The sequence below is a fragment of the Gopherus flavomarginatus genome, chromosome 13 (assembly GCF_025201925.1).
Source record: "Gopherus flavomarginatus isolate rGopFla2 chromosome 13, rGopFla2.mat.asm, whole genome shotgun sequence".
In the NCBI taxonomy this organism is placed as follows: Eukaryota; Metazoa; Chordata; order Testudines; family Testudinidae; genus Gopherus; species Gopherus flavomarginatus.
The window spans coordinates 4,147,935-4,170,576 of NC_066629.1; the positions used below are offsets into that span (position 1 = coordinate 4,147,935).

The 22,642-nt window shown below is 45.8% G+C and overlaps 1 protein-coding gene across 2 annotated transcripts in view; it reads right to left on the reverse strand.

Annotated features, from left to right (window-relative positions):
• Positions 1-11,724, reverse strand: part of LOC127033840 (bone morphogenetic protein receptor type-1B-like) — a 30,044-nt gene extending 18,320 nt beyond the window's left edge. Inside the window, exons 1-4 of one of the 2 annotated variants that reach the window (XM_050922110.1) lie at positions 11,652-11,724; positions 10,577-10,597; positions 10,057-10,098; positions 5,872-5,968 (exon numbers count right to left, since the gene is read on the reverse strand). In XM_050922110.1, the coding sequence (XP_050778067.1) occupies positions 5,872-5,968; positions 10,057-10,098; positions 10,577-10,597; positions 11,652-11,724 (233 nt within the window). The remainder of the gene's footprint in view (positions 1-5,871; positions 5,969-10,056; positions 10,099-10,576; positions 10,598-11,651) is intronic. The other variant, XM_050922111.1, reaches the window with a different exon arrangement.
• Positions 11,725-22,642: the final 10,918 nt, after the last annotated feature.

Consider the following 22,642-nt stretch of genomic DNA (forward strand, 5'->3'; position numbering starts at 1 on the left):
ACTAACTTCTGGATCTGAATAGTAACCAGTTGCACACTACAGATCACTTTCTCACAAAAGCACACAATTTACTTTTATACTACTTAGATGTGGTGCATGAGTAAAGTAAGGAAGACAACAACCCTTTTGGGTAACAACTCCCATGACTTCATTACTCAGTCTCAGGATAGGAATGACAGGATTGCCAAGAAAAGAGACTGAAAAGAATCCATTAGCATACAATATTATATTATACTACATTTTATTTGTTTACATGGTGCCTTAGATTCAAAGCAATGAGTAAATGTAACTCAGGGACACAGTAACGAAACAGTGAACTGCAATCAACTGAAAAAGAAAAGAAGTCAACAATTGATGTTCTCTAATAAAGTCAATATACACAAGGAGGAGAAAGAAAAGAATCATATCATTAGAAGAGGTGCTATTAAGAAGGGAAAGAGTAGACTCAGGAAGTTTTGGCGTTCCACTGACTTTCAACACGACATAGACTCATAAATCAGTTTTGAAAATGGGACATAGGCTCCTAAGTCACTTAAGTGCTTGTGAAAATTTTACTTCTGATGTAAAATGACAAAGCAAGTTAGATCATGGAAAGCAGAGGGGGAGAGAGCTCAAAAACTTTGAGGGATAGAGGAAATGATTCTTTTCAGAGACAGCAATAGAAGAATGTCGCACAATCTTCAGCCCATGATACAATGAATGAAGAATGTGGAACGAAATTAAAAGGGGAACGTTTTATATAGGAAAAATGAGATTTGAGAGGGAGAATTTTCAGTGTAAAAGTTACCTTCACCCCTTGGAAAGCCACCCAGAGATCTGGGCAAGAGAATAGAAGAGAGAGTGTCTCCTAGAACCCCTGGAAGAGCTCTGTTGTGCTGGTGGGAAACAGATCCTCAAAGGGTGACTATAACACACTCTACATACAGAGGAGTGCATAGCATACTCCAGCTGCACTGTTCAGCCGTGTCAGAAATTAAAATCTTTCCATCATTAAAAGCAATCTGAACAAGCATGCAGCACATCTATTATGCTGTAGTTCACTGCATATTACATGTAAGTATGCGTGTATAAGACAGAATGATGAATACGGGGGTCCCCTATATACACTGGGGTTGTGTTCTTGAAGAGGACAGTGGACACCGAAATGACGTATACCGGTGAATTTTTCCCCATAAGAAATAATGGAATAAGAGCTGGATGTGTTCACAACTTCACCACACTCGCCTATGACAACGCTCTTTTCACCTGAACAGTGTTACCTTTTTACACTGATGGCTTATACAGCACACATTTTACACACAAAAACATTGAACAAAAGAATGTAGAATCCCACTAACACTGTTCAAACACACAGAACATTTTAACACAGTAAATACAGTACAGTGATACAGGATACAACAATGCCAATTTTGCTAAACTTAGCTAGGGGTGGCGGCTGGGTTTTCTTGGGCTGGCTTTTCGGTTGCAGAAGTCTTAAAAAAGGATTTTGTCGATGTCTGCTCTCCTTCATGACCCTTTGAATGATAGATCTCCCTGTAGCAGGCCACTGCATCACAGAGCCCTGGAGACTTTGGCAGACCGTAAAATGAAAAGGATCACCCCTCTGTATGATTTCCGTCATCTCACCCAGCAATCTAAAGAAATGGGAGAGATACTTTGTCATTAGACTCCTGGCTTCCTGCCCTATGTCACCCTCATCATCGTCCTTGCTTTCTTCAGATATCCGTTGTTCGTCCAGCTCAATCAGTTCCTCATTTGTCAGTTGCTCAGCGTGAAACTCCAACAACTCCTGTACATCATCTTCCTCCACCTCCTCAAAGTCAATATCCTTCCCCAACTTGACAATTCCTTGCTCGAAAGCAGAAATGGCATCAAATTCTATGAAGCTGTGGACAGCATCTAGCACTGCACAGCGCAAAACACCATTCATACATTGCGAAGTGACTTCTTCCCATGACGGATCAATGTTTTCCACGCTGTTCATGATGTTGTAGGACTTCCAGAGCTCCTCTACACTGGGCTTTCCTTCACCTGCCGTCTCCTTAATCAGCATGGAGAATGTCCTCCGTAGGTAATAAGCCTTGAAAGTGGCCAGCACACCCTGGTCCATAGGTTGCAGCAACAATGAGCTGTTGTGCGGCAAAAATAGGACATTGACCTTTGGGCAGAGGGCTTCATAGTCCAGTTCATGGACGCTTGTGTTATCCAGCAGAAGGAGAATCTTTAAGGCCAAATTTTCCTTCTGACAATAAGCCTTAAATTCAGGGACAGCATGGTCTACAAACCACTCATGGAAAATACTGCATGTCATCCAGGCCTTTCTGTTCGACTTCCAAATTACAGGGAGATGAGACTTGACGTAGCCCCTCATTACTCTTGGGTTTTCATTGTGGTCGACAAGCAGTATCAGCCTACTCATCACTGGCAATTAGGGTTTGGACTTTCTGCCTTTCCCCAGACCTGCTCCACTTAGGTATTTTTGTCTCTAGCTCCCTGCAACCAGGCCCTTCTCCCTCTACAAGCAGAGGAAGACTGTTTCTTCTGCCCCTGGCTTCTCTGCCTTTATATGGCCAGCTGAGTCTGTTTGGGGAATGGCTCCAGCTGCAGCCACTTCCCTCAATCAGCCCAGCCTAAAAACTGCTTTCTCCAGCCACAGCCCCCTCCCAGGGCTGTTTCTAACCCTTCAGGGCAGGAGCGGAGGTCCACCCCGCTACAAGGAGAAACATTGTTTATAGAGAAGCAGAATGAAAGTTCCTGCTTGTTTTAAGGCACTGCAATGTGCAAACAGCAATTCAGACTACAGTGAAGGGTGAAAATGGTTAAAGGTTCTATGGTGTGAGGATCCCAAAGTAAAAGGAGTTCCAGTTTAGCAGGGTAGGCTCCGCCAAGTCTCTTGAGAACTGACTACAATACAGTCAGCTGACTGGTGACCTCACAATCTCTCTCAGTGCTATCCCCTTCATCTTGGTATCCTTCCATCCAGAGCTGAAGAAAAGCTCTGTGCAGCTTGAAAGCCTATCTCTTTCACCAATGGCAGTTGGTCCAGTAGGAGATTTTACCTCACCCACCTCGTCTCTCTAATATCGCTCACTCACTCCTTCCCACCTTCAGCAGCTGGGCACCCTTCGCAATACAGAGGTCCCTTTGCATCTCTCTGCCTTAATTCTGAATTATGTGCGGAAAATTTTAGAAAGAAAAAAAATATTAAAAAGTAACTGGACTCTGCAAATATAAGGAAAATCGGGGTCACCTGGAGCTCAGACATAGATTCTACAATGATGGGAGGTGTACAAATATTAAATCGTTATCCTTGAAAAGAGTCCTTGTATATTATATTTGGTAAGAGGCCCCTTTGAATTATATCTTTACTTTATTGCTGATAAATCATAGGGTATCTTTACAAAGAAATATAGTATAAGAAGTATGGTACAAACTTCCATTTTCCAGCTACTGGCTTAGCAATTTCTTCTTTTATGCCGCTGCTCAGTGTGAAATGAACAAAGAGTACTGTGTTCAGATGACATAGGAAAGGGCAACTGGTGGGGGAAAATGAAAGCGTTTCAGGGGTCGAAGGGTTGTGCTGGGCTGGAGGGAGAATAAGGTTTTGTGAGGTAAACTCCGGTTTAAACTAAACATCTGACACCTTAATTAAAACTGGAAATAAAGCTCCAGAGAGGTGTGACTCCAATAAGGATGATTTTGCGACAGGTGTTTAACAACGGGAGACTCGGGTTAACAGAACATAAATTTAACATTAATTTCCCCTCTCGTTCGGGCTGACATGACATCGTATTCTGGTATTTCACTTTTTTTTTAACTGTTTGTAAGTGGTTAGCTTTAAGTACACATAGCTGAAAACAGCTAGAGGTTATGATGTAAAACTAAAGGGATGTTTTAAAAGTATGACATCGAAGGACTCTGAATAAATCCTGATGTTTCTCTGTGGGACTTGTGCTCCTGGCTACACTGAAAACGTCCATCGGCACAGCTGTGTCTCTCCGAGGTGTGAAAATATCACATCCTGAGAGACGTAGTTCTGATGACCTAACCCCTGGTGGAGACAGTACTAGGTCACCAGAAGGAACGATTCGTCCATCGACTTAGCAATCACCTCTCGGAGATGAGGTAGATTAACTACAGGGCCAGGAGAACCTCACTTCCTATTGCTGTAGTGAGAGTCTAGACTGCAGCACTGCAACTGCAGCACTTTAAATGTAGCTATCGCCGTAGGCTGGTCTACACTAGAAAATTACACCAGTTTAACTATGTTGCTCAGGAGTGTAATAAATTCACACCTCTGAGCTGTGTTGTTAAGCCGACCCAAGTCCCCGCATAGATAGCACTAGGTCGATGGAAGAAATCTCCTGTTGATCTAGCTGCTGTCTCTCAGGGAAGTTGGTTACCTATAGTGACAGGAGGACCTAGGTAGTGCCTACTCTGAGATGCGACAGTGGCACATCTGCTGCCACTGTAGTGCTTTAAGTATAGACAAACCCTCAGAAACTCCACATTACACTGCTAATGAGGTGTTAGCTTGGTGGCAGGTTCTGCTTCTAGCTCCTGGGGATGCTTCCACCAGCTAACTGAATGTTTCCGAAGCGGATACCTTTGTGTTTTCTTATTTTCTAATCAGCTGCAACTTTTTAGTTACTGCTTCACAAGTGCTCTGCTGTGAAAGCTGGTATATGTAAAAACAGTGGCTCTCCTTAGACATGACCAGGAAATGACTGATTCCCACAGCAGAGAACCTGCAAACTCATAGTCATGTGTGGAGTTTTAAACCTTAAAAACAAAAGACCACGCAATAGCGGTTAACTGCTGCTCCTAGACAGAGCGCTAGGACTTGGAAGAGGAGTGGAAAGTGGGACAGAAAAATACTATCCAAGGCTTTTATCAAAGCTTTGGCACTTTTAAATCTGACAAGTCTTGAAATTGCAGGCTGTGCAGGATAGCGTTGAACTGAGAAGCAACTGGTTTGTTTTTTTTTAAAACCCTCCAAATCTCTATCAATATCTTGAACAATCTTGGAGATTCCTTTCATCCTGTTCTTTTATAACACTTTGCCTTGAAAAGTAGTCCAGTAGTATTAAAATATCAGACTCCCTGTAACCTCCACAGATTGAACTGCATACCCAGCTGGAATGTCCGGTCACAGTAATATATCTGTGTCCCAGTTCTAGAGTTCTTGCATACCCAATACTCCACTGGACTCTGATGAAAGCCTAAAAGCTGTAGGGACTTAACATTAAATAGCAAAATCTTCAGTATTCCACATTCCTTACAGAAGCAGAACTCAGAGTTCCTCACATACGGGGAAAAGAGAACAACAGAGTTGAGATTCACCACACCAATCTGACAGCAGCATTTTCCCCTCATGTTGCTACAAGAGAGGCTAACCTCATATACATCCTGGGTTAGATTGTGCCATTATTTACCCGCTAACCACCACTAACCCTCCAAAGAGGCAAAGCATTACACTACTGCAGGAGAAGCACAATTTCTTTAACGCTGGTCCTTATGCACAGGGGAAGAGCAATTTGTGCCATCCATCCATAAGCTATGGCTTGTTCTTTTTGATAACCTATTTGTAGTTCAACTCTGTTTCATATGCAAATTATTAAGACAAGTATTGGCCTAAATGTTCAACCTTGAATGCATCAAGTTAAGCCCCTAAAAATCTGTATTTAGGCACCTAAATAAAAATGGTCTGATTTATAGAGCACCCACCACTCATTTCATTTGATACTGATTGTACTAAAGGTGCCTAAAGCGATTTAGATGCCGAACTTGAGGCACCCAAGTTTTAAAAGGTTGATTATTGTGCATAACCTTCCCCCGCAGAATATCTGAAATACTAGTTGTCCCATCAACCTGCAGGTGCTGTTGACCGAGTCCGCTCTACAATGGCGATTACAGCGACACCACATTGGCTTCTGGGTAGGAGCAGGTACCGTACTCTCACCATTGGCTACAAAAGAAAGAAGAAATGTAAGTTTCCAGGTGGGAGGGGGACATGCAAGACTCTGAACTAGTCTCATTATTTTTTCTTACTCTCAAAACTTTCAGACAGTTCTTTGTTTTGTGCTGGAGATTAAAGCGCAGTTTTAAGTTGAAAGGTGACTCTAAAAATGTAATTGTGGGGTTTTACATTTATTGCGCCTCAATGTTTCCATATCTAATTTTCTAATTGTATAAATTTTCTAACAGCCATCCACACAACCTCAAGTGGGAGCTGAAAATAGGGTGACCAGACAACAAATGTGAAAAATTGGGACAGGGGGTGGAGGGTAATAGGAGCCTATATAAGAAAAAGACCCAAAATTCAGCACTGTCCCTATAAAACCAGAACATCTGGTCACCCTAGCTGAGAATCAAATGGTCCCCCTCCCTCCGCTTTTGATGCATCATTACCAGTACCAGATTCTGTAAAACAAATTCTGTACTTGGTTACACCTTTGCAAACGTGGCTTCATACTTAACCCTCAGTTGTACCTGTGCAGCCCCACTACCTTCAATTTAAAAAAACAAACAAATTGTTAAAACCAACTTATTTTTGTCACCAAAAGCAAGGAACTATTACTTTAAATATACATAGTGTAGTCTATTAAGCAAGGAAGTGCCAGGTTTTATGTAGTAACTACAGAGTAGGAATGCACTTTAGGATGAACAATTGCAAGCCTTATGGAGGTTATTAATCCCTTCTCAAACCAGCAAGCATGAGGTGATTTAGGGCTCTGTCTTTTTTGGGGGAGGCAGGGGGTTCAAAGAATTCTCTGCCTCAGCATGTTAATGGCAAGAATGTGATCAGGATAGAATGGGATGGCAGAGGCTGAAGGGGTAAAAGGCTAGAGGGACAGGAACCATAGGGCTATCCCCCTCAACCGTTCCCCCCTATTAGGCCCAGTCTCCTCATGGGACTCACAGGGTGCTTTTGGGTTTCAGACTGGGATACTCTCTCTCACACAGCACTAAAAACTTACACAGGGTTAGCATTTCAGTCTCAAGGACAAAAAAAATTAGCTCAGCATTAAAACCATCATTCTTACTTTTAATTTTCTCCCTCCTCCCCTGCCTCTAATCTCTTTCAAGTGTCATCTAGAGCCAACTCTTATAACAACATTATATAGGTGATCTCTCTCCTGCCGTCCATCCCCATCGTCTGACAAACAGAGGCTACGGACATCATTCCTTAGCCATCCTGGCTAATAGCCATTAATGTACTTAACCTCCATGAATTTATCCAGTTCTCTTTTAAACTCTGTTATGGTCCTAGCTTTCACAACCTCCTCAGGTGAGGAGTTCCACAAATTGAGTGTGTGCTGCATGAAGAACTTCCTTCTATTTGTTTTAAACCTGCTGCCTATTAATTTCATTTGGTGACCCCTAGTTCTTGTATTATGGGAACAAGTAAATAACTTTTCCTTATCCACTTTCTCCACATCACTCATGATTTTATAGACCTCTATCACATCCCCCCTTTAGTCTCCTCTTTTCCAAGCTGAAAACTCTGAGTCTCTTTAATCTCTCCTCATATGGGACCCGTGGAGCTTAGACATCATCTGGATAACCCCCTCCACACACACACACACCAAACACTCTTGTCTTACTTTTTTATTTACAATCTTCAGAAACCATTTGCATTTTCATATTTTTGATTCCTGGTCTGTTTCTCCAGATCCAACCAAACACTTTTTCTTATGCCTCCAGCAGGTCTGCAGGCAATGAGCATAGTTTCCTCTGCAGTGACTATTTCTTACCACTTGGGTAGCTGTGATGCAACTAAGGACAGGACAGGGAGACTAGCTTTCCTTCTCTGCTCTCTCCACCGGTGTGGAGTTGCTGGGCAGAAAAAAAGGGAGAAAGAAGCAGCAAAGGGGTGGTAGAAAGGGGTAGCTCAGTGGTTTGAGCATTGCCCTACTAAACATAGGGTTGTGAGCTCAATCCTTGAGGGGGCCATTTGGGAATTGGTCCCCCTTTGAGTGAGGCATTAGACTAGATGTCCTCCTGAAGTCCCTTCCAACCCTGATATTCTATGAAAGCAGCTGCTTCAGCATGTTAATGGCAAGAAGGTGATCAGGATAGAATGGGATGGCAGAGGCTGAAGGGGTAAAAGGCTAGAGGGACAGGAACCATAGGGCTGTTTCCCCCTATTAGGCCCAGTCTCCTCATGGGACTCATAGGGTGCTTTTGGGTTTCAGACTGGGTCACTCTCTCTACACCTGGATAAACTCTGCACACAGAGCTTAGCTTTTCCATCTCAAGGAAACCTGTCCAGATAACAGCTACAAAGGCTGTACAAGCTTTAGTGTTCTCCTCATTCATTGAGTGACACAAATGAACACAGTCTTCAGCAAACTATGAAAAAAGGTTCTGAGCTCATAAGCTTTGATAAAAGTGCGACCTGATGGGGAAATGCCTGAGAACCACTGATCTACAGAGAAAACTTGGATTTGCGGAGATTATAGCCCTCCCATTCCAATTTCACCTCCATGGACCATGGCAGAAAATATCAAACTATCCCTATCAGGAAAAACATTTGAATACAACCAGCAATGTAATGCATGTGAAAGAGAAAGAAAAGCCCATGGAATGTACAGTCAAAGACCCATGGAATATACATGAATGGCCTGGGCCCTCATCCCACTCAACCCCATGAGAGCTCTGAGTACTCAGAACTCCTGAAAGCCAAACCAAAAACTCATTGTGAAGTATTTGCATTTGGTGCACAATACACTTGGCTTCCCCAGAGTCACAGAGCTGCTGTTTCTTTTTTTTTTTAATCTTAGCAAAATCAGAAATTAAAACCAATTTACACAAGGAATTCACTGCATTTGATGTATTCTCTACTTTCCCGTAGCGATGATTAATATTATTTTCTTTTTTAAATAAATTATATTTACATTATGATCTGCTTCTACATCTCTAAAAAGGGTTACATATGTATTTATCAGATTTTTAAATCCAGCCTATATGCAACAAATTAACATTAATAGATGTTCTCTTTGTGGCTCACCGGAACACAGATTTTTAAACTAAATCCTCATTCAACAAGCCTTCACAAAGCATGTTTTCTGACTATATCACACTGTTCCTTGTGGATAAGGACTGAACTTTTAAAATGTTCCAGTCAAATATTTTCAGACGTCTGGCTCATGGGGCAGGAAATCTAAATAAAAATATTATTAGTATAGAATCATAGAAGATTAGGGTGGGAAGGGACCTCAGGAGGTCATCTAGTCCAACCCCCTGCTCAAAGCAGGACCCATCCTCAGACCCTAGTTCCCTAAATGGCCCCCCTGGGTTTAGCAGGCCAATGCTCAGACCACTGAGCTGTCCCTCCCATACAACTGATAAATCATCATAGCTCCTCTTCCCTATTCCAATTAAAAAGTGATCCAGGATCATCTCACTTGGATTCAGGAGAAAATACTAAGTACAAAAATCAAAATAGCAACTGGATTTTTTTGCCAAAAAGCAGAGTCTATATCTGCATATTAAAATATAATTACAGCACGGATGAGCCAAGCTTACAAAACACTGCGCTGACATAATACACAAGTGCCACTGCCCTTCCAACTAATTGTGTTTTAGCTGTTCATGGCTAGAAGTAAAATTCAGTATCAGTTCAGACTGCGCCGCAGAGTAACAAGGCCTTTTTGAAATAGATTTATATTTGAGACATTTCTTTTTCAGTTCCATGACATGAGTTGTGTCGTCTCCCCTCTCTTAAGGACATATTTTCAAATGAATCCCAAGACAGCTGCGAAATTCAGGCATGCAGAATTTAAATACACGCTACCGTAGTTGACACAAATTGTGTCCTCTGTGCAGGCAAGTGATTATACACATACACTTGACATTACAAATGTACGGGACTTTTATGATATTTGGCTCTCTGATTAATCCATCCTGAATCTCTCCACAAGCCCCAAGCCCCTGTTCGCCAGAACTCACTGCCTCTTCCCTTGGTGCCAAAGGCTACAGTTACACTACAGAGCTTATGGGGACGCAGCTGCACCAATACAGCTGTGCCTCTGTAGCGTTGCTAGAGCAGACATTCTCGGCTGACGGGAGAGAGCTCTCCCGTCGACTTAATTACTCCAGGCCACGCACGCGGTGGTAGCTATGTTGGCAGGAGAAGCACTGTCCACACTGGCACTTAACTCGTTTAACTTATGTCACACTGGGGGTGGCTTTCTCACACCCCTAGCAACATAACTTATCCTGACCTAAGCTGTACCCAGCGAGGGTTGGGTGGATGCATCAGTTCATCCCGCCAGAAAACACCAACACAGTGTGCTGAGTTATTTGATGGGAAAGTGACACCCGACGCCCAAAAGTCTCATGGACTTCAGTGATGCGCTGAAATTTCCATATTTTGCCGAATGAGCTGCTCAACCATTTGCAAGAATTTTAACTCCTCTGAGGCAAATGCCACCCTGCCAAGTCACCAGGCCAACCAGCAAGTCAGTGTTTTATGTAACTGAATAACTAACGGTATAAATTAGTGTACTGGTTAGCTGTCAAAATAGGGAGTGAATTGAACTGCCTGAAGCTCCTGTGGGGCTAACCACACACATGCTGAACAAGGATGCTGCTTTTGACATGCAATAAAAGTCTCATTCTTTTACCTCCTACGATAACCATCCTCTGAACTGACTGTGTGGAAACACCAAGCAAGGAAAAGAATCTGTAAGTAGTTAGTGAGTGCTGAGGTACAAAACAAATCTCTGGCTGAAAAGATGGGTGAATTCAAGAGCAAGTGGTACTGACTTACTCCGTTTGACAGGAAGCACAGTTTGCATTTGTATCCCCAACCTTTAAAAAGAATTGAGGAAAAATAAAATGTCAGACACAACCTCACTCAGGTTCCATATTGGACAGTTTTAACGCGGTACTTTTAACCAAGATACAGAACTGAATTTTGAAGCTTCAGCTTAACTTAGCAAGATTTACTCAATTACTACACAGAGTTTTAAGAAGTAAGATGGCGTCTATGCTTCATAAACAGTTTCCGCAATATAAACTGGAGATTGGTCCAAATCACTCAGTTAAGAACCATATTCCAAGCTAGTTGTCATCAGGGAAGGTGGGACCTTGAGCTGAACTTCACCATAGTTCAGGGTGTTGGGATCCACAGTTTTATTTGGGCTCGGTGCACAGAGCAGACTCATGAAGTTAATTTTCTCCTACTGATTATTACCTTCCTACCACACATTCAATCTTTGAGAGCAAATTGACTCTACAAAGGTACTACTGCTGTTTCTTCTGGCCATTTGGTTTAACTGTATCATGTCCTATTAGGAAGCCAGAGTAAGATTTCCTAAAGCACCAAAAAAAAAATACTCTCAAACAAACCACATGTCAAGTACTGAAGGATTGTAGGTGCATCACAGAATGCTGAACTGTTTCATACAGTGGTCTCCAAAGTGGGGTGCGCAAGAGGATCCTTTGGGGTGTGTGGCAGGAGGAGCGCCATACTGACAGCTAAAATGCTGTACTTTCCCAGACTGCACTGTGGTTTGGAGAGTCTTAAGCTGCGATACTCCACACTAAACTTTTCCTTTCATAATAAAATTGAACAGTTACCTTTTATCTTTCAGCTCACCACCCTGTTAGAATTACATTGTGGAACACTTTTTTCTCCTTACCCTTCATGTGCATGGAGAGTAGCACGATCAAGGAAACGTGAAGCTGCCAGTTTGATGCTTCCAGCCAACCCATTGCTGCAGGAGAGGAGTGATTCTGGTTTGCCTGTGTTCTTCTGGGTAGTCCCTGTGCTTTGCCTCTGTCAGATCCTCAGACAAGTCTGCCAGCAAGCCTGACAGAAGAATGTGAAAGACAAACCTGTTACAAACCAGTTCTGTTACCACATATCAGAGGGGTAGCCATGTTAGTCTGTATCTGTAAAAGCAGCAAAGAATCCTGTGGCACCTTATAGACTAACAGACGTTTTGGAGCATGAGCTTTCGTGGGTGAATACCCACTTCCTCAGATGCATGTAGTGGAAATTTCCAGGGGCAGGTATATATATGCTAGCAAGCAAGCTAGAGATAACAAGGTCAGTTCAATCAGGGAGGATGAGGCCCTGTTCTAGCAGTTGAGGTGTGAAAACCAAGAGAGGAGAAACTGGTTCTGTAGTTGGCAAGCCATTCACAGTCTTTGTTCAATCCTGAGCTGATGGTGTCAAATTTGCAGATGAACTGAAGCTCAGCAGTTTCTCTTTGAAGTCTGGTCCTGAAGTTTTTTTGCTGCAGGATGGCCACCTTAAGGTCTGCTATAGTGTGGCCAGGCAGGTTGAAGTGCTCTCCTACAGGTTTTTGTATATTGCCATTCCTAACGTCTGATTTGTGTCCATTTATCCTTTTCCATAGAGACTGTCCAGTTTGGCCGATGGAATACAAGCTGTCAGGAACACTATCCCTGATGATGCCACAGCACAACTGGCTGCTGAGCTCCGTGCCTTTATACTTACACACAACTATTTCAAATTTGATGACAATATATATCTCCAGATCAGTGGCACTGCTATGGGCACCCGCATGGCCCCACAATATGCCAATATCTTTATGGACGACCTGGAACAACGCTTCCTTAGCTCTCGTCCACTCACGCCCCTTCTCTACCTACGCTACATTGATAACATCTTCATCATCTGGACCCATGGGAAGGAGACACTGGAAAAATTCCACCACGATTTCAACAGCTTCCACCCCACCACCAGCCTCAGCCTGGACCAATCTACAGGGGAGGTCCACTTTCTTGACACCATGGTGCAAATAAGTGATGGTCACATTAACACCACCCTTTATCGAAAACCTACCGACCGCTATGCCTACCTTCATGCCTCCAGCTTCCATCCCGGACACATCACACAATCCATTGTCTATAGCGAAGCACTGAGGTACAACCGCATCTGCTCTAACCCCTCAGACAGAGACCAACATCTACAAAATCTCCACCAAGCATTCTCAAAACTACAATACCCACATGAGGAAATAAGGAAACAGATCAACAGAGCCAGACGTGTACCCAGAAGCCTCCTACTGCAAGACAAACCCAAGAAAGAAACCAACAGGACTCCACTGGCCATCACATACAGCCCCCAGCTAAAACCCCTCCAACGCATCATCAAGGATCTACAACCCATCCTGGACAATGATCCCACACTTTCACAGGCCTTGGGTGGCAGGCCAGTCCTTGCCCACAGACAACCTGCCAACCTGAAACATATTCTCACCAGTAACTGCACACTGCACCATAATAACTCTAGCTCAGGAACCAATCCATGCAACAAACCTCGATGCCAACTCTGCCCACATATCCACACCAGCAACACCATCACAGGACCTAACCAGATCAGTCACACCATCACTGGTTCATTCACCTGCACATCCACCAATGTAATATACGCCATCATATGCCAGCAATGCCCCTCTGCTATGTACATCGGCCAAACTGGACAGTCTCTATGGAAAAGGATAAATGGACACAAATCAGACATTAGGAATGGCAATATACAAAAACCTGTAGGAGAGCACTTCAACCTCCCTGGCCACACTATAGCAGACCTTAAGGTGGCCATTCTGCAGCAAAAAAGCTTCAGGACCAGACTTCAAAGAGAAACTGCTGAGCTTCAGTTCATCTGCAAATTTGACACCATCAGCTCAGGATTGAACAAAGACTGTGAATGGCTTGCCAACTACAGAACCAGTTTCTCCTCTCTTGGTTTTCACACCTCAACTGCTAGAACAGGGCCTCATCCTCCCTGATTGAACTGACCTTGTTATCTCTAGCTTGCTTGCTAGCATATATATACCTGCCCCTGGAAATTTCCACTACATGCATCTGAGGAAGTGGGTATTCACCCATGAAAGCTCATGCTCCAAAACGTGTTAGTCTATAAGGTGCCACAGGGTTCTTTGCTGCTTTTTCTGTTACCACATAGACCTCAGTTGATCACCTCATGGGGAGGACAACAGCAGGGCAGCAAGGATCCCAAGTTAGACTGGATTGCTGAGACAGGAGTATGGCCTGACTGTCCACACAGGCATTTGTGTAAACTTTGAAGCTGCCCCCACCCTCAGTTCCTTCTTGCCAGAAACGCTGACAGGGGGGAAGAAGGTGGGTCATGGAATGGACATGAGCAACACATCTCGAAGAACACCAGTTACGGAACAGGTAACCGTCCTTTCTTCGTCCAGTGCTTGCTCATGTCCATTCCACATTAGGTGACCCAGCAGTTCCTGTGGAGGTGGGTGGGAGTGCACAGAAACACAGACTGTAATACAGTTCTGCCAAGCCAAGGCCCCTCGGACGTCCAGTCTTGTGTGGCCTGCGACACAGCACAGGCAGGAATACGTCCCGGCTCATGTGGTAGGAAGATACCAGCTTTGGTAGGAAGGCTGGGTGGAGCTGCAGCACGACCTTGTCCTTATAAAACACTCCCTTTACAAGAACTCTAGTTCATACGAACAAAGCCTAAGCAACGCTAGTAAGAGTGGCAAACATCCCATGCACCGCCACTGGCTGCAAGGAACTGAAAGTGGGGGGAACCGGCAGCACCCCCTATACCGTGCCATGCAGGCACCACTCCAGAGGGGGCCGGAGCAGGTCCCCTATGGATACTGCTGGTGGAAAAACATCCCACACCGGTGCATGTGGAGAGCACACACACAATGTGCAATGGACATGAGCAAGCACCCAAAGAACAGCTACCATTTACTAGTTCAAACCAGCAAGGGACCCATGCCCCATGCTGCACAGGAAGATGAAAAGCTCCAAGGGGGTCTGCCAAACTAACCAGGGGGGAAATTCCTTCACAACCCCACGGATGGGTCAACACCATTTACATAATCAGATGTTCACTACAAAGGTTAAAGGGAGACAGATGTACACTACAGAATAGCTCCCCAGGTGTACCTGTGTGACTCATCAGGGTTCTAGGAATACCAGTGACAGTCTCTCTGTTTTATGTTGCAAATGCTCAGCTGTGGACTGTGCACTTAAGCAACAGTGGTCTGTATGTGCGGATCGGAGATGGGGGGGAAAGAGAGGACCTTCTTTCCTACCCTCTATAATCAAAATGCATTCCAGGGATTTATATGTTTCACAGTGGTTATCTTCATCTCTCAGTGACGCCATTTTTTTTACCATATCCTTAGAAATCCATAAATAACCCCCACTGACTTGAGAACTGATGTTTCTGAGGTAACAATTAGGCTTCATGGATCAATTTAATCTAGTGTAACTTCACTGACTGCAGTGGAATTACACCAGAGATGCATTTGGTCCCAGAGCCACTATCCACGAGTGTACAACTGAGGGCCAAATGCTGCAGTCAAGCTGAGGAATGGATCCTGGTAACGCACAGGAAAAAAGGGTAGCCAGCTACATCCTGCTCACTTTTGTGAGATGAGAAATCCAAGGATTTGGCCCCTCTCTCTAAAAAAAATCTCCCCCTGAACTATCATTTTATTATTGATCGTTTGAGCTGCAAATTGGGAATTTTTGTCAGGATTCTTAAAAGAAAAAAAAAGATATTTTGTGATATTATTCTCTGTAATGACCCTACAACAATTATTCATCTTAAACTGAAAAGGGAAGTGCCCTGATAAAATTGGCATCTGAGACTGAGGCTGTCAGTTTTCTAATCAAAATCAGATTCTCTCTGGGATTATTATTAAGGCTCTGATTTAGTCACAGGTATTTTTAGTAGACATCACAGACAGGTCAAAGGCAATAAACAAAAATTCACCCCCCCCCGACCGATCCATGATTTATACTAAAAATAGCTGTGATTAAATCTTGGGGGGATGATGTTGGGGGGCACAAGGGGGCCACTGTGGGGAGGGGCCAGGGGGAGGCACCTGAGGCCAGCAGTACCAGCTGCCAGAAGCTGTGGCTGTTCTGGCTGGCTACCCAGGGACCGCTGCCTGGGTCAGTGGACCATGGCTGCTCCGGTCACCCCAGGATCACTGCTGAGAGCTGCCAGAGAGGCAGCTGCTGTGGCTATCCCCAGGGCCACTCCAGCAGCAGCCTGTGTGGCTGTGTTGGGGGCCACCTGAGCGGCTGGCCAAGGACCCAGCTGCTTGGCGGCCCTGGGATCAGCCACACTGGCCCCTGCAGAGTCATGTAAACTCACAGAATCTGTGACTTCTGCAACCTACGTGACAGACATGGAGCCCTAATTATTATTCAGATAGCACCAATGGTTTACTTGGCACCTTACAACCAATGTTTGGTCACATTTCTAATTTAATATCAAATCTCACTGTATTTTTAGCACAAGAAAACTTTTAGCAGCTTCAGTAGCGTAGTCAATTGGATAATGTGCCTTTCTTATTCTCCAAACTATTTGCATTAATTTGATCATTAATTATAGTTCAAAGAATTATTTCCTTTGATTATCTTAGCTCCATTTTTATATAACCACAAACCCCTAATTAATGTACACACCCTCACATGTGAATGTCAGCCAAGAAGAGCATGATTTCTCTCATCATTTCTTGTAAAATCAATGAGAAACCTCCATGAAGGCCTTTGATTTATTTCAAAGCACAGACACTGTACTGAACATAACGACAGCTTTGCTTCTGAGACCGGATATCCGCTGACCATGTAGTGGAACTGAAACAGCAATCACAAGTTCAGAAAGGCCTCTAAGGTACTACTTTCCTCTGTGTGATGGATCAATTGCGATAGCTTGTTCATGAAGACTTGGCTCTGAAAGGCAACCAATCAAGCAATTTTACACTAAGATCTATCTGAAGGATGAAAACTCCCTTGGGAAAATTCCCATAGAATCTCTGCAGTGGACAGGATTTATGTCCGAGCTCCCTTCTCTAATTTTGTAGTCATCCAGACCAACATATTACATATCTGTATATATTTAACCTATTTGCCTAAAAGTTTTATCCCTGGGTTTGGGACAATATTAGTTTCTCATGCACTGGGAAGTAAAGGGGGCTGAAATGTTTTTATTAGATGCTTGGGCAGCCTTCAAATTCTGGCATTTGCTAACTTTTAAGTATTTGACTTCATAACATGAATGTTCTTTTAACAGAGAAGGGTTTTGTAATTAAATAGTATACAGCAAAAACAGTATGAAGAAAATGGAATTAAACACAGAAAATATTATAACCACATTTTTAAAACTGCACTTTATACAAACATTGCATAATTCTTTATCAGCCTAACCTTACACACTGATTTGTGGATTTCACTTTATCTGCTAACACAATTAAAAGCAAAACATGATTCTATTAAATAAAAAACAAAGCAAAAAACCAACACGAGACAAGAGGGTGGTTTAAATACGCAGCATGAAGAGGTATTCAAACACAATTCAGTCTGCAAGGCATCAATTCAATGAAAACATGTTCTGGCTACAGAGCCCATTTCAAAAATGAATTGGTGGTGATCTTCCTCGACTTTCTACTGTGAATGCTTGCTGGCCTTATGTTTAGGACAAAACCCTGATTTTTTCCATATTATGTTCTGGTCTGGGAGGTATCTCGGGGGGGGGGGCGCAGGGATTGGAGAAGGGGAGGAGGGGAGGTGTTTGGGGGCGGGGTAGAAGAGGGGGGTGAGAGGTATTTGGGGGGACGGGGGTAGATGAGGGAGGAGGTATTTGGGGGTGGGGAGCTAGATGGGGGTGGAAGGCATTTGGGGAGGGGAGCGGGGGGTGGAAGACAGGGTGTGGGAGGTAGAAGGGGGGCTGGACGCATTTGGGGAGGGGGCAGGGGGTGGCGGAGGGGTTGTGGGAGGTAGAAAGTGGGGCTGGACGCATTTGGGGAGGGGGCAGGGGGTGTTCGGGGGTGGGGGATATTAGACGGGGTGGGAGGTGTTTGGGGAGGGGGCGGGGGGTGGAGGAGGGGTTGTGGGAGGTAGATGGGGGGTTGGACGTATTTGGGGAAGGGGCAGGGGGTGTTCGGGGGTGGGGGGTATTAGACAGTGTGGGAAGTGTTTGGGGAGGGGGAGGGGTTGTGGGAGGTAGATGGGGGGCTGGACGCATTTGGGGAGGGGGTGCTCGGGGTGGGGGGTATTAGATGGGGTGGGAAGTGTTTGGGGAGGGGGCGGGGTTGTGGGAGGTAGATGGGGGGCTGGACACATTTGGGGAGGGGGTGTTCGGTGTGGGGGGTATTAGACGGGGTGGGAGGTGTTTGGGGAGGGGGCGGGGGGGTGGAGGAGGGATTGTGGGAGGTAGATGGGGGGCTGGATGCATTTGGGGAGGGGGTAGGGGGTGTTCGGGGTGGGGGGTATTAGACGGGGTGGGAGGTGTTTGGGGAGGAGGCGGGGGGTGGAGGAGAGGTTGTGGGAGGTAGATGGGGGGGCTGGACGCATTTGGGGAGGGGGCAGAGGGTGTTCGGGGGTGGGGGGTATTAGACGGGGTGGGAGGTGTTTGGAGAGGGGGCGGGGGTGGAGGAGGGGTTGTGGGAGGTAGATGGGGGCTGGACGCATTTGGGGAGGGGGCAGGGGGTGTTCGGTGGTCAGGGGTATTAGACGGGGGGAGGTGTTTGGGGAGGGGCAGAGGGTGTTCGGGGGTGGGGGTATTAGACGGGGTGGGAGGTGTTTGGGGAGGGGGCGGGGGTGGAGGAGGGGTTGTGGGAGGTAGATGGGGGGGCTGGACGCATTTGGGGAGGGGGCAGGGGGTGTTCGGGGGTGGGGGGTATTAGACGGGGTGGGAGGTGTTTGGGGAGGTGATGGGGGGTGGAGGAGGGGTTGTGGGAGGTAGATGGGGGGCTGGACGCATTTGGGGAGGGGGCAGGGGGTGTTTGGGGGTCTGGGGTATTAGACGGGAGCGGGAGGTGTTTGGGGAGGGGGCGGGGGTGAAGGAGGGGTTGTGGGAGGTAGATGGGGGGCTGGACGCATTTGGGGAGGGGGCAGGGAGTATTAAACGGGGGGAGGTGTTTGGGGAGGGGGCGGGAGGTGGAAGAGGGGATGTGGGAGGTAGAAGGGGGGCTGGACGCATTTGGGGAGGGGGCAGGGGGTGTTCGGGGGTGGGGGGTATTAGACGGGGTGGGAGGTGTTTGGGGAGGGGGCGGGGGGTGGAGGAGGGGTTGTGGGAGGTAGATGGGGGGCTGGACGCATTTGGGGAGGGGGCAGGGGTGTTCGGGGGTGGGGGGTATTAGACGGGGTGGGAGGTGTTTGGGGAGGGGGCTGGGGTGAAGGAGGGGTTGTGGGAGGTAGATGGGGGGGCTGGACGCATTTGGGGAGGGGGCAGGGGGTGGGGGGTATTAGACGGGGGCGGGAGGTGTTTGGGGGCCGGGGGGAGTTTGGGCAGCCCAGACCCCCGCCGCCGCCTTTACCCGCTCGCGCTCTGGGCTGCGCCAGGTGCTGCTCAGGAGCCTCTTCGCGGCCACGGATGCCCCCCTCCCCCCGGGAAGCTCCGTCCCTCCCAACACAGCCAATAGGAAGAGGAAACAGAGCCCTGACCAATCGGAGTGCAAGAAAAAAGCTCCGCCCCCCCATGTGTGAGTGCGAGGGTGGCGGCTGCCTGCAGTGACTAGATCCCCCCAACAGGATGCAGTGAAGGGTGCAGCAGGGACCAGACCCCCCCACCCCCGGGTGTAGCGGGGTGGGGGGCTGCAGTGACTAGAAGTCCCCTCCCCCGGGTGCAGCAGGGACCAGACCCTCCCAGGGTGCAGCGGGGAGGGGGCTGCAGTCACCAGACACCCCCCCAGGGTGCAGCAGGGGAGGGGGCTGCAGTCACCAGACCCCCCTCAGAATGCAGCGGGAGGGGTGCAGACACACAGGAGCTGGTGGCACTTTGCACTGTCACTGCTGTGATGAGTTGGCGAGTCTCAGCCTTGAGGGCCAGGTGCTCCTGCTGTCACCCACCTCCCAGCCCCCCAGCTTGTCTAGGGGGTGCCTCTCTTTACCCTTCCTGGGAGCCGCAGAGCCATGCTAACAAACTAACCCCTCGCACCAGTCTCAGTCAATCCTTCCTAGGGACTTTATTCTGGTGAGGGGGACCCTGATTTCCAGCCTTCCCTGGGGGATCATCCCAGAATGGGCTCTCTGCTTTAGAGCCTCAAGACCCTCCCACTCATCTCCTCTACCCCCTGTCCAGAGGTTCCAGCAATACAACCTTTATTAAAATAAAATAATAAACAGGGTTTACTCTAAATAATCTAAATCTATCCAAATTTTAGAATTAAATCCAAAATCCTCTTAAATATCCCATCAGAAACCAAAACCTAGACAAAAAAAATTGAAACCAAAAACAATGCTTAATTTAAAACCCAAACATTAAGGAAAACTTGGTTTTTAAAAATAAAAACGTACAAATGCCACAAATTAATAATTTCAACATTTTATCAGAAAAGTGTGCAACAGCAGGATGATAAATGAACATACAATAAATACACCCTCCTAGAAAGGAATTGAATACTGGCCAAATCTCTGTAAAGCATGCAGAACGGTGTCAAAACTGGTATTGCTCCACTCCAACTAAAAAGAACCAAAAAAAACCCCAATAAATCAAAACGGTCACAGCCTGAAACAAACCTAACACAGAAGCAATATTAAACCTGTGCCAACACTGGAACAAACGATGTAAATTTATAATTCTAATGTCTTGTTTCTCCCAGGAGGAAAGTGTTTTTCACCCCAGTAACCAGGCTGTCACTGTAGCTTTTCTTCCACTAAATAAGATTTTTACCAAATATAAGTTGCCCTCAAATTTCTCTAAGAGAAATTGAAATTGTATCTTTGCACTAACATCCCAAGTGTGCAAGTCTGTTCTCTCAGAGCAGCCCCACACCCCGCGCTCCTTGAGCCCAGGGCAGAAGGGATGTTCTGTGGTTACAATCCCAACTGGTTTGTGCATTTGTAACCCTGGGGCCTGAAGCTGATGAGAGAAAGGGAAGTGAGCGATCCTGGAGCTTTCCAATACCACCTGCTGGGAGCACAGGGAATTGACTGAGCGATGTCCTGGCTAATTTTCACCTTATTCTCTGCCAGCAGGCTCCACTGGAGAGCTCGGGGGTGACCTGACCATGGCAACATCCTATTTGCATATTAAAAGCCGGCATTTTGGGGCCATTGGGGTGAAATGTGAGTACATTTGGGGTTGGGACCCACATGAGAAGGGATGTGGACAAATTGGAGAGTGTCGAGTGTAGTTCTCCTGGTTATATGAATGAAGGACAGTAGAACAGTACTTGGCATGGCATGATTGATGGCCTCGCCCTAATCTATATGACACTCGCTAGGCAAGGGACATGGGTTTCCATAATGAGAATGAGGCTGAGTATGGGTATTAGATAGATGGGGGCTTAAGGCCCTAGATGTTGGTTTTATGCTTTTTTCTGTTTTAAAAACAGAGCTGATTTTCAATCTGTTAGGAGTGGTGTTCTGTGCTCCTGAACTCAAGTCAGTGATGTTTGGTTCTAAGCGTCAGACACTGAGGGGTTAAAATCCATCTGCATTTTATATAATAACCTGGTATATGGATTGTGCCAGCTCTTTCCCAGACCCAAAGACCAGAGGCCTAGCAAATAGTGATTAGCTAAGAGAAAGCTGGTGTAAACAGGTCAGCTTGTTTTGCTAAAATAAGCCTGGTCAGCAAATTGCCAGGTGTTGGAGCTAAGAACTAAATAATTGTGTCTTATTCAGAGTTGCAAATTGAACAAAGGATCCCTGTTCCTATTGCGTCAGTCTCTTCTGTAGGGAACGTTCTTCCCACAGATCCAACCTTGAGTTTATGAAAATTGGCACATGTCAGTATAAGATATGGCAGCCTCTCACCTCCCTTCCCAGGGACCAATGCCTGCCTTAAGACATAAACGGGTCAATCTGTATTGCCATATACTTTCACTGTTTCTTTGCTTTAACCCCTAGGAATGTACCCACTGGACAATCAAAGGAGTTGCTCCATTCCTATGGACCCCAAATCAGAATTCAACATAGATATTTTATACTAATAACATTTCATCAAAGTATTAAATGTTAACTTGCTAACTTGAGACCATGGGTGGAAGCAGTATGTATCCTGTTAACCATTGGCTAATGTGCTATCTTGTCTTGCAGCAAAACCTATCCCGGGGTGTGGAACTGCCTACCCCATCACTTTCCCCCACCCATGGAAAATCTATATATTATATTGTAATCAATTGATTGACAGTGTCTCTGAGCCTAATAAACCAGGTGACGCTCCGTCAGTGCTGTGTGTAATAAATTCCTATGCTTGACCTCTACACGGTGTGGATTTATGTCCTTCAGAAATACTTCGGGTGGCTGACTCTGCCCTCACTTATACACTGATAGTTGTAAAGATGTAGTGCTGAGTGCCTGGCAGTGAAGTCAGCTGTGAAACATCATGGTGGGATGAGGCATTCAGCCACTTCTTTCCACTCAGGCTTCAAGATAATTTTGCAGATTAACTTCTGGACTCTGAGAGTAGAGCTGTGGGTGGCGTGGGGTGTTGGATGACTTTTGGGGTCCATGCACCACCTGTCCAACTAGCATTTTTTACCTCACTCCATAACACCACGCATGGAGCAGACTTTTATCTATCAGTACCAAAACATACTATGACAAGAGACCTAATGCTCAAATTTAGTGCCAGTAACTAATAACTCTAATAGATTCAAAAACAACTTCGTGGACAGCAGGAATGAAAGCAACATTTACACAC